Here is a 12,775-nt window from a genome sequence, read left to right as displayed (position 1 = left end):
CGATCATATGAATATCTGATGTACATGGACATCCCTCATAAACCACATAGAGTCCTTTTACATGTGTCTTTTACTCCTTGTACGATAACACATTTCTATTCATAGACCAAAACCACTTTGTTACTAGAAAAACAACACTATGAAGTTGATGATTTTGAAATCACAGTAAAAATAGTTTTAATGTTAATGTTTTTTGTAAAATGTGTCAATCTGGGAAAACAGTACCACAAAGCTGAAACACTATTCACTTTGCAAAATCATTAGGCTCTAGCGCCACCAGGTTTTTAGAGATGTTTTAACCCACAAGTCCTTTAATTGTTATGTATTTGATTTGTAAAATAAGCAAAATGAACAGTAACCTTTGTCATGATTACTCATTGCACTCACCTGTGCCCGCTCAATGGTTACCTGATTGGTTCCACCTCCTATTTAAGCTCAGTGCTTTCACTCACCATTGGTCAGTCCGTCAGCGAACCTCTGTTTACACAAGGCAAGCATTTTTACTCTGACTCCCGTCGGTCCAGTTTTGTCACCCGTATCCCACTCGTCTGTTCCTGATTTACCCATTTGTCTCCATCTCTGACCTGTTTTTTTACCCCAATCACGTTCTGATCTCCCGTCCTGACTAAAAACCCGTTTTTTGACCCCGACCACTTTCTGATCTGACGTCCCGGCTAACGACCCTTTTTTTCCCGTTTGATCACGATCTCCTGCTCCGGAAGATCCACTTCTGCATTCCGAACACGCTCCGATACCATGAGCGGCTTGCTTCCCTCGTCCAGCGAGCACCGGATCACTGGCGCTGTTTTTTCTTCTATATCTCAATAAACTAGTGAGTAACGTTACGCATCTGGGCCCTCCTCCTGTTCTGGTCTTGACACGCTTAAGGAATCAATATAAAACACATCTACCTTAGAATGAATCACAAATAGCCTTTTACACTTGCATACTGTACATCTCTTAAGTTATTGCTTGTTCCCTTTTTGAACCTTCACAGGTTTTATACTGGGGGAATTTCAGTCCTGTGCATCTTTATTTTGGTTGCTCTCTTTGATCTGATAGGACAGTTGTATGTTTGTAATGCCTTTGTTAACAACGTTAAACATTAAAGGGATTTTGGTGCTGAATAGAGTATTGCCCTACTCAAAATGGTCTCTTTAATTCAAATCAAATGTATTTGTAAAGCACTTTTCAGACGAAAAAAAAATACCACTGACGAAATGCTGTATATATGGTTACCAGCTCGAGATGGTAAGGCGCCCGCTCCGAGACTGGGAGGTCGCTGGTTCAAGCCTCGGCCGAGTCATACTTACAACATTGGTACTCTGCATTAAGGGTTGGAATTGGGGGGTTTGGTCACCTAATGACTCCCAACACAGCAGTTGGGTCTAAAATGGCGGCGCCCCTGTTTGGCTGAGGCTGCATTGGCTCGCTACAGTTTAACTGTACGGGTCAGGTGTAAACTCATCCTAATCGGAGGAGTTTTGCTCACACTACCTAACTTTTGCCTGAATGGACCAATTGAATTGTGTTAACATGCATAAGAAGTTCTAGTTTGCTTGATCTTTTACTCCTATGTTAATAATTGCTTGTTCTTTTTCTATTCCCTCTAAACTAAACAATGAAAACACATTTGCTGTCTATATTTGTGTTAACCTATAAGGAGGACCAGGAGAGGAGGCCTCAGATAAGTTAATTCCATCATTAAATATTTTATATCAAATATTAAATATTAAAAACAGAATACACTAATCAAACCTGAATCGCTTTGTTCCTAGAAACACAACCCTATCAAGTTGTTCATTATGCATTCACGGTAAACATAAACATAACATGGTATGTTTTTTTGCGAAAAGCGTCAATCTGGAAAATCAGGACCATGAAGGGAAACCGATGAGGGGGCCGGTTGCCAAAAAGGAGAGTGAAAAGAAATGAAAGTGAGACAGTAAATGAGACAAATAAAGAGAGAGCAGATGGGCCATGAAGAAGTGGATAATGCCTTTGGTGTATATAGCGCCAGCTTCTGTACATGCGTGCAATGAGAGAGGATCATTCAGCAGATGGGGCCTCAGTTTGGAAGTTTCATTTTGGACAGACGCGGTGCAAGCGTAGGAGCGTTTAAAAAGATGAATCAACAACACTGAGCAAATCGAAAAGAATAAAAATATCCTGGAGTAGGAGGGGGTGAAGAGAATTGTGCTCTATCAGGAATTTAATATGTGCCGTTATTGTTTAGGCAGGGTAGCGGACTAGCATGTACTGTTGGAACAAGCTCTCGAAGTATTTCTGGACTAATTAGGAGACAATTCCCAAATAATTTTAGACAATGCAGTTTTATGCTGTGTATTCATAGGGGGTACGTGTTTTACAATTGTGTTTGTGTAATGCGGGTTACTCTTTTTCATAAATTGGCTGTTGGTGCACATGTACTCGAGCGATTCATACATTACTTATTTTACGTTGTATTTCAAGCTCGCCAAAAGCTAGCATTAAGGCAGCATACTGCGCTTCAGTTTTTTTTTTTATTATGTTTTACTTACTTTTAGAAATTTCTGTATACTTCAGTACACAATTACTTTTGTAAAATTCAGTTTTTAGTACTTTGTAGCACTTAATTAAACAATTCTGGTCTTTTCAAAACGGTATAACACATTCAGAACTTTTTTATACAAGTCAGTTGATTTGTTACTTTTTTACCTTTCAGTTTTTAGTACTTTACAGTATTTTTGCATGCTTTGCAGAACTTGTTGTAAGTTTTACATACATTTCAGTACTTTTTACTTTAAGAACGATTTTAATTATTTTTAGAGCTTTTTTCACATATTAGATTTTCAATCATTGTCGGTACTTGTTCATGCATTTCTGTTATTTTCAGAGATTGCAGAATTTTTAAATAAAGTATCGTACATTTATTAATATTATATATTTTCTTTTCTTATTTTGTTGCTCTTTTTCCGGCTTTTCAGAAATTTTCAAAAGGTGTAACAGATTTAAAACTGTTTCATATTTTCTACTAAACTTTTCACTTTTTTACATGTCAGTATTTTCAAGGATATTTCAGTTATTTTTTTGAAACATTTGTGTTATTTTTAACACCATTCTGCACATTTTAATATGTCTTAATACAATTAGAATGTTTTCATACTTTACAGTACTTTTTTTTTTCATTTCTTTGAATTTCAGTTTTTAGTACTTTTCAGGACTTTTCAAACTTTGCATGGCTTTTAAATACTTTTCAGTACATTTTCAGTTAGTTAACATTTCAGTTTTTAGTATAGTTCAGTACTTTTTCACACGTCTTTTTTTAAAACTTTTCAGTAGTTTTGTAGATTTGTCTTAATACAGTTACAATGTTTTCAGACATTTCAGTACATTTTTAACAGTTAAAGTACTTTTCAGTACTTTTTCGTAATCTACACTTGTTATAATTTATCCATACATTACATAACATTTTAACGCTTTTCAGTACTTTTTGCAGTACTTTTGCAGTACTTTTTCACACTTTTGCTAGATTTTTTTTTAACTTTCCATGATTTTCAATGTTTTAGTACCTTTTCATACTACAGTGCTTTTAATTTGTTTATTGTATTCTGTTAATTGTCACCATTTTCATTACTCTAAAAGATATTTTAGTACCTTCAGAACTGTTGATTAATTTTCAGTAAATTTTAAATTTTTTACATTTCTGTTTTTACTACTTTTCATACTACAAAGGACTTGTTTTACATTTTTTCACACATTTCCGCCCTTTTTTTTTTTTTACACTTTTCAGTATTTCTTAGTACTTTTTTATAACTTTTACTACTTACAGAAATAAATAAAATCCATGTTTTTCAGTTCTCTTAGTACCTTTTCATACTTTGGCATACCTTTTGAATTATTGATTAGTATTCCATACATTTTAATGTTTTCATTGTTTTTTCACCATGTGGCCCTTGTGCAAAAATGAGTTTGAAACCCCTGCCTTAAAGGCAAGTCTCAAGATCGAGATACATTTACTATTACATTTACACCAATACCATTACATTTTTTTTTATCCGTTTACCTTCGTGTTACTTTTGCACTGAAAGGAGAAGTTCTCCAATCTTATTGTACTTCTGCATAAAGACAATAAAAACATTTTATTATATGATTTTATTCTACACTATCTATGCAAAGTTTAAGGAGTAATTTGTGAATTGCATTTCTATGATTATCCCATTATGCTTTTTGATTCCCACTTTTTGTTTTATAAATACCCGTAAGCACACCACATTGTTATTTCTAATTCATGCTGTGTTCACCGAGCATCCCCAACCGTTTCCGCGCTTAAGTTGCTTAAGCTTTATTGAAAAGTGCATCGAAGGGGGTCCTATCCCTGCTCAGCCAGGACCCGCAGAGTCCCATCCTTCAGCCCCCTTAAGTCCACCAAGTCTATTCACAGCGCTCAGCTAGGAGGCCGGTAAAATCAATAAGTGCACTGCTACAATACACTGGCGACAAATTGATTTCATCCCAGGCAATTTCCAAGCGAGCAGAATGCACGCGGGTTTCATCACCGGGGGGGTATTTTACCACACTCCCCTGATTTTACTCCCCTTGTGTAGTTAATATATTTGATCCTCTAAAATATGTTATGTATCGATTTTATCGATCTCTTAAACCATCTCCTGGGTGCAAGTGGCAGGGGAACAATGAACTAATTTGACAGATGAAGCAAAGCCACTGTGATAAATGAGACAGCTGACCCAAAGTGCTAAAGCACTTCAGTGTAAAGAAAAGAATAAAAGAAAAAGTTTTAAACTTTGCAGCAGAATGTCAAATAGTTGATCGAACTTCATGTCTGAAATATAAAGAGCAGCTTTTAGATAGAACGTGAATCTGTGGCACTGTGTCTACTCGTGATGATAGAAAAAGGGGATTCCTGTTTTTAACAGAATATGAATTACCACAAAAAATATAAATTAGTCACTCATTAATAATGTCTGCAACACATTACTCTTCCTAAAGGGACAGTATGTATCTAACAACTGTCGCTGTATTGTGTCGTGCAACAGAAAGCGAGTTTACAAAGGCTCAAGGAAGAATACAAACAACAGAGACTGAAAATGTCATGTCCTGCACGGTTGTCAAGGCGCCCAGCTGGCCCCGCCCCTTGACACCGGCTGACCTGCATTTTCCTGATTACTCCTATGGGTACTTAAACCTGCCTTTTGGAACTGCCCTTTGTCAGATCATTGTTTACCCTTGTTCATGCCTGTTTGATACCTGTTTATTCTTGTTGTGCTTGTTGAACTTTGTTGCACTTGTAACATTCTGGGTGTAACATTCTGAGTGATTCCTACAAGTTCTGTTTAATCCCGTCAAATGCCTAGTCTGTAGTTTTGCCTGCATTTGAGCCTGCTTTGTTTTGTCTTTGGTCCGTTTGTGTGTTGGACAACTTTTCTTTCTCAATTAAAGTGACAGATCATCTACACAAATGAGTTCCTACTCCCTGCTTCCCGACCCGTTTCAAGACAGTCCAGTTCCGTTTCATGACAGAAAAGGACCTAACCACACTATTTTCATTATAGTTTATTTGCCAGCATTTCACAAGGTTTTTGTTTTTATTTGGGTAGCCATATGGTGGACAATCATTTCAGCACCCTCAAGGTGAGGATTAAGCTATGTCAAATACATCGAATGTTCTCGAACTACACGTGCATAAAAATGCATATTCATATGATAGTCCAATTTCTTGTGTGAATTATGTAAATTAAAAGCTGATAAAATTGGCATTAGGTTCGAAATATTTCTAAATATTCCTCATCGATTAAACGACTGAGTGTTACAAATCAAAGGCAAAAGAAAGATCACATTTCCTGATAAGCTGATCTGTATTTATCATTGTGTGTTTTATTTAAAGAAGTGAGAATCAGTGACATGCAGTCAGGAGACGAAGGTAAGGTTCTACCTTATATGAAAATATAAAACAAAAAAATATATGAAATGGTTAGGGTGGCACGGTGGATGGCTGGTTAGTGTGCAGCCCCACGGTGCAGAGGTTCAGGGTTCAAGTCCAGTTACTGACGCCCCTCCGTGTGGAGTTAGCATGTTCTCCTCGTGTTAGCGTGGGTTTCCTTCAGGCACGGCGGTTTCCACCCACGTTCCCAACCACAATCAGGTTAATTGGCTAAGTGTGAATGAGCGGGTTAAATGTCTGTCCCTGTGTGCCCTGCTGCTGGCAACCAGTTCAAAGTGTCCCCTGCTCACTGCCTGAAGATGGCTGGGATGGGCTCCAGCACCCCCACAGCCCTACTGGGGATAAGCGGTGCAGATAATGGATGGATGGATGAAATGGTTGTGATTAATCGGTGTTAACGTTGTTTCTCATTCAACTTTACCTTTTTTGGTTTTGTTTTTCAAAATTGCTGAATTTTGAATATTATTAATATGATTAGTATGCAATGTATTATTGTGTTGAGCGTCTGCTGATGTAGATTGAGGCAGGCACTATTTGCAGAGGGCAATTTAGAAAAACTGTCATTATTGCCCTATTTGGAACACCTGTGGCAGCTTGATTGTCGCCAACAGCCCGGACAAGCTGATTGGTGGCCACACCCTTCTTAAGCCCCCGATTTCATTTCAAATTTGTCAGATCGTTGCGAGCTGTTGTGTTTCACTCAGTGAGCGTTCCCGTCCGACTTTGTCCCTGTTAAAACCTGTTTCCTGCCTGATTCCCGTTTTTCGACCCGTTTCCGAACCCGACTACGCCTGTTTTGCCTGCCGCCTGCCTACGACTACTATTACGATCGCCTCTGATCTCCAGCCCTGGTCAAACGACGTGCCTTCTTCAGACACGGAAGTGTCACCCGCGCCTTGCTCGATCACGCTCTCCGCCAGTCCTCGGATCAAGCAATCAAGCAAGCCTTACTCCCACTCTCTTTCAATAAAATCTGAGAAACGCATGCAATTGAGTTCATGTCCGTTCTGGTCTGTGACAAAAACTGTAATTACAATACTAGTTTGATATGTTGATAAGAAAAATAAAATCAACAATGATAACAACCAACTATATCTGTGGAAAAACATATTCAGGGCAGTGCTTTGCACAACTACTCTTTCCCATTTTAGCTGGAGGACACGCATATTACATAGAGTCCAGCCTTAACTCCTCTAACACAAATGGCGTCAGCTTGGCAGAGCAATAAAAAGGACCACATTGGAAATATGAGGATGCCGGTGGTGATATATAAAAATAAATTCCCATAGTAAGGCGTCAAAAAACATATGAGAATGAATCCAAGTTGGAACACAACACACAAGCACAATTGTTCTCAAACAACCGCGTCAAGCGATGCATTTTTTTCTTTTTAAAAATTGCATTACTGATGCACAAAATTAAGACATATGTTTATATTGCTCTAATGTATAATGATAAATTTTGGCCAAAAACTGACAAAAAAATATATATTTTTTCAGATTTCAAAACTGTGATGTATCGTCTTTAAGATAAAAAATAATACTAAAGAGATATCTTTGACTTTTTGAAAAATGAAAACAAGCCAAATAAATAAGCAATGCCTGATTATTTCACTTGTTTTTACTAAAGACGATAGCTTCAGGAGATAACAGATTTTGATTATAATTTTAATCTATCTTTTGAGCTAATTTTAATAAGTTAGCAGTTAGAACTTTTGTTTATAATTATTTTTTATTTTAATTTTTAATTTTGAGGAGATGGCTGAATAAATCTAATTCACAGATCATTTTGCTTGTAAATTAAGACAATACTCAAAAAAAGCAACATGTTCTCATATGACGGATTATTTTTCCAAATATATTATTTTAAATTAAGATATTCTATATTTTTATTATAATTATATTACGGTTACTATATGAATTTTAAAGTACTTCATACTTGTACAATTGTTCAATTCATTGTTACGCAACATTTTCTCGTTACAGCATTTTTACTAATTTTTGGTTATGTTGTATTATTAAAAAAACTGTTAATATGAAATTAATATGTACACAGTTAATTTATAATATAATTTTAACACATGATATTTTTCTAAATAATTTTATTTTAGAACATAAAAAAGTTACCTTCTCCCCGGCATGCAGGTTAGGTGAAGTGTTAAAATTGTGCCTGTGATTTACACACTCAGACAAATTTTGAGTGGCCAAGGGCCCCAGGTGAGAGAGAAGGTTTGCGCTATCTACACACAACAGTGGCACTTTGAAGAACGTGGTGTAGAAGTATCAATGCCAGGAAAACGGTATCGATAGGATACATGTACATGCTTGGAATTGATCATATTGATATTTGGATTGCTCCACCCGCCCCTGATGGTGGCGATGTCACTGACCTGTGAGGTTCTTCAGACCCAACTGACGTAGGCCAAAGTTTCCGTCATGTCTGTAGTTGAGGAAGATGGAAAGGGAGTAGTGGTCCTCATACAACTTGGTCCCACGGATGATGCGCAAGTTCTCCAGCGGCAAATAGTCAAACTGGTTGAGGGCCACCAGGACGTAGCCCGTCACTTCTCGGATGGACTATAAAGAAAGTGAAGACACAGTGTTGCTATAATGTAAAAAATGCTTGTTCATTATCTAAATCGGATATATCAAGGTCAAGATGTTGCCCTTGACAAGGTTTTCTAGAGCCTCTGAGATAACTTGATTTAGTATATCATACACTGGGAATCATCCTCAAACTGATACTTTGTTAAATTTGATCACAATCTGAAAAACTCAACATTGTATTTTACACATTTTTCTAATTGGTGGGTGCAAGCATTTCCAAAAGTTACCATTTGGAGACAATCAATTTACAGCACTGAAACCTCTGCAACCTTTTTAGATGTATTTCTGTGTCTGTATTACTAATACTAATGGTGCGTAGAAATTATGGTGATAGGAATGAGTGGAGAAGTGTTATAAAAGGATAGTGGGATGTTTAGACACGTTCTAAGGGATGGGAAGGGCACCTGTGTGATGCAGCAGGGGTAAACCAGCGAAAGCTGTCGGGCCCTGCTGTTGACAGAAGAGTGTGTCACCGAGTGACATGGCCGCTTTTTTGTGTCCCGTTTCATCTGGAGGGACGAAAGCATGACCAACTTGAGTGCCCAGGTGCTTAACTTTTCAGGTGTTTGGGCATTTGGGTTGGCCATCGTGAAAATAAATTGTGTGTGTTTTTTTGCTACTTTTCCCCTTTTTTACTTTCTTTGTTTTTGTATGTGTTTATCTTGCTGTCGGTCACCCATCTTGTGAGTTATGACCAAGCTAGATAAATAGATGGATTGATAGAAATTAATAACAGATGACGTTACACACATTTATTTTGGGGTTCAATTTTAATAAACTGTAAATCAACGTACGGTTATTTTCTGAATTTCATCGTTTAACCAATGTGTCAATCATTATTTGAATCAGTCACTACTGGCTAAAGATATTTGGAGCTAAAGGAGCCGATGTCGATTTTATCAATACAGGCCCCTTAGGCTAATGCAGTCTGAGAACAAAAGCCTGCAATTGGCCAAGAGTAGTGTCAATCAAAAGGCCAGAGGCTAATGCCCAAGTTGGAAACAATAATTACGTGGCAAAGCGGAAATAAGGTCCAACAATGCAGAAAAGCTTTTAGGCATATTATTTTTATCTTCTTAGAATGATTGTGTGTTTTGGAATAAATATTTTACAAGGGTGGATGCAACAAGTCCATTTTTGCAGAGAATCATCTCATTAGCTCACGGCCAGGGGACATTATTGGTGAGCTATTTCAGCTTTGTAGGTTCCGGGTATCTTGTTTCAGACTGATCAGGATGTTTCTGTAATTGGTACATTTTGAAATGGTCAGCATATCTCAAATCCCCAGTGAGGCTCTCCAGTGATATGGGGCATAACATATTTCAATGACTGGTGACGTGTATCTGCTTCCGAACAGTCCGACGGGCGGGGTTAAGGTGTTAGCAACTAGCATTGCTTTAGCAGCTGACATATTCAATCTATGAGCAACAGCTGCCTCTTCTCGTGGTTTTAGACTTGGGGATTGGCCAAAGTGGAAAAGTGAAACTAAGTATCAACAGGGTCAGTAAGGGTACTTGAATTCCTTGAAACTCCTTCAATTTTAATGTTGTGTTTTCGAGGATTCAAATATAAAAATCCAACATGTTCTAAAGGTCTTCCGAGAGCCCTATTCTTTATATAATAAATCCTAGGTAACAAAAAACAGATCAACCCTAAAGACTGGCGAACTAAAAAGGAACACACTTGACAAATGATGACCATGATGCAACCGTGCACAAGCTCTAAACAAGAATAAAACTAACTAACAACAGTGCACAATACAATTCAAATCAACCCAATCCTAAGTGATCTTCTGCTTTATTTTAGCAATGTCCGTCAAGATCTTATAAACACAATAAACGTTGTTGACTATTGTGTTTGTTAATGTTTGTGAGTGACTTTTATATAAAATACCACACAAATAAAACTGCTATGCCTGGCAGTAAAGGAAAGGCTATCTCTTGGATTCCCTTTGGCTTTGTTCGAATTGGAGACTTTCCTGGCTTGATTTTTTTCCAAGTCCCTGTCTGGACTGCTTCCTTTCAATGGTTACAGGTTAATAGCGCTCTGCCAGATGCTTTTGTGATTACACGTACATGGTGCTTTGGCTCAGTTTGTGATCCAGCACCCGATTTAAATTATTGCCTTGTCTGAGTGGTATTTATTCATTTATTTTCTTTTGTGATAAAGGTTATGCAGAAGGTAGCATCATTCAAAAAGGAAAACAGGCTTCAGAAATGCTTTATTAATGCAAACATAACAGTCTGTAAGATTTATCTGCATTAATGCAAATATAACGGTCTGTAAGATTTATCTGATGTGAAAACACATCTTTAATGTGTATCTGATAGTTTGCGGGTGCTTATTCTTAACTGTACCTGTCCTAGGAATCAAACCAAAACAAGAACTTATTCAAAGGATTCAGCTGGTACAACATGCTACAGCGAGACTTTTAACTAAGACAAGAAAGTTTGATCACATTACCCCGATTTTAGCTAACCTGCATTGGTTCCCCGTTAGCTTAAGATGTGATTTTAAGGTTCTGTTGGTAGTATACGAAACCATGCATGGACTCGCTCCCTTATATTTTTCAGATTTGATCCCCCCCTATGTTCTGATCCGTAGCCTTGGCTCTGAAAATGCTGGTCTACTAGTGATCCCAAGAGCCAAGAAGAGAAGCACAAGTTTGAGAGTGTTCTCCATTCGGGCCCCTTTGATGTAGAATGCTTTGCTTCCCGAGATTTAATCTGCAACTTTAGTGGAACTGCTTCAATCTAGGCTTAAAATGCACTTCTATTCTATAGCTTATGAAGGATTTATATTTCATGTTGACAATATTTGTGTATTTGTTACTGCAACATCCATTAAAGCATGGTCATCCTGGAAGGGGGATTACCTCATGTGTGGCCCCTTCTCAAGGTTTCTTCATTTTCCACATGTTGAGGTTTTTGAGTTTTTTCTGACCTCATTGTAGGTTTTAGATCAGGGGATGGTGTAATAATAGTCTGTGGTTTGCAATAATCTGTGGTCTGTGCAGCCCTTTAAGACTCCTTGTGGTTAAGGGCTATACAAATAAATATGACTTGACTTTCATCTTTTATGATAAAACATATGAATTAAAAACAAGAAGCACACAAAATGAGTTTATTCTCATGGAAAATATAACAGGTTTTCTTCAATTGTTCTTCCCAGTTGTTTGTTAAGGAGAATTTGGGGAAAAGAACATAGAAAATAAAACATGGGGGAGTACTGATACCAGGTTTTGTATCAGAAAATGGGCCTGAAGTAAAAAAGTATGTCCTCCCCAACCACAAACAGTGTGTCAGCCACTCTTCAAATGTTCTGCTTTGGCCGTTTTACAATCAAGAAATTGTTATTCAAAAAAACGAAATTCGCCCGTTTTGTCATACAATATTAAAGTAAAAGACATAGTTATTTGGGGGAAATGTAAATCTGTTTTTGAAATAATCTGTAATTGAGTGCACTTTTGTTTACCAAGATTTGTTTAACAATAAGTATTGGTTCCTGGTATCAAGAGTACTTAGTTGAATATTCATACTGGTATGAAAAATAGCATTCAAATCTTAGCTTGGACATTAATCTTTTCCAAGCGTTAAGCTTTTACAAGTAACATCCGATTTACGACTCGGAATTGTTGTAACCTAAGTCATATTGGATGTAATTCCTCATCCTGTCCAAAGGCGCCATCAGCTGCCAAGATGTTATTGAGTTACTGAGCGTAGTGGTAGACTGCTGTGAAAAAAGTGCAGAACTTTTACTTAGGTGTTTTTTCTTTTTTTGCATTTGTCATACCTTCAATATCAAAACAATGCTTTCCGTAAAGGGCAGTAAAGGGCACTTTGCTTGCAAAATTAAGTTTCATTGCACGAACACTCAACTAATACATGAACGATGCAAGAGCTTTGCAAGAACTTTTCGGTGACGTAATCACGCGGTTTTAGTAACTCTATGGAATGCGCACCCGCGGACATGCACGAAACGTCATCCCTCTCTGTCCTGACAATGATGAAGGGACTTAGTCATCTTTTTAGAAAGAAAACAAGCTCGAAATGTTAAGTATCTATACTTTTTCATTGCTTAGCTACTCTGACCACACTGCTTCACTACACCTATACTCGTCGACAGGGCATGCATTTGTTATGGCACTGAATGAGTTAACAAGCATATTGCACGCTCAAATGGTTAAAAGTGCAGGATGGAGACGACAAACCAGAAAACACCTCACACA

The 12,775-nt window shown here is 37.4% G+C and overlaps 1 protein-coding gene across 1 annotated transcript in view; it reads right to left on the bottom strand.

Moving 5' to 3' along the window:
- The window catches only part of erbb4b (erb-b2 receptor tyrosine kinase 4b), a 434,153-nt gene that overhangs the window by 170,996 nt on the left and 250,382 nt on the right, over positions 1-12,775 (bottom strand). The window contains exon 3 of the mRNA XM_088353033.1: positions 8,331-8,517. Coding sequence (XP_088209159.1) covers positions 8,331-8,517 — 187 coding nt within the window. The remainder of the gene's footprint in view (positions 1-8,330; positions 8,518-12,775) is intronic.

This window comes from Urocampus carinirostris, chromosome 14 (genome assembly GCF_059441175.1).
Source record: "Urocampus carinirostris isolate Australia breed hairy pipefish chromosome 14, RoL_Ucar_1.0, whole genome shotgun sequence".
Taxonomy (NCBI): Eukaryota; Metazoa; Chordata; class Actinopteri; order Syngnathiformes; family Syngnathidae; genus Urocampus; species Urocampus carinirostris.
This window is presented reverse-complemented; position numbering and strand designations above follow the sequence as displayed.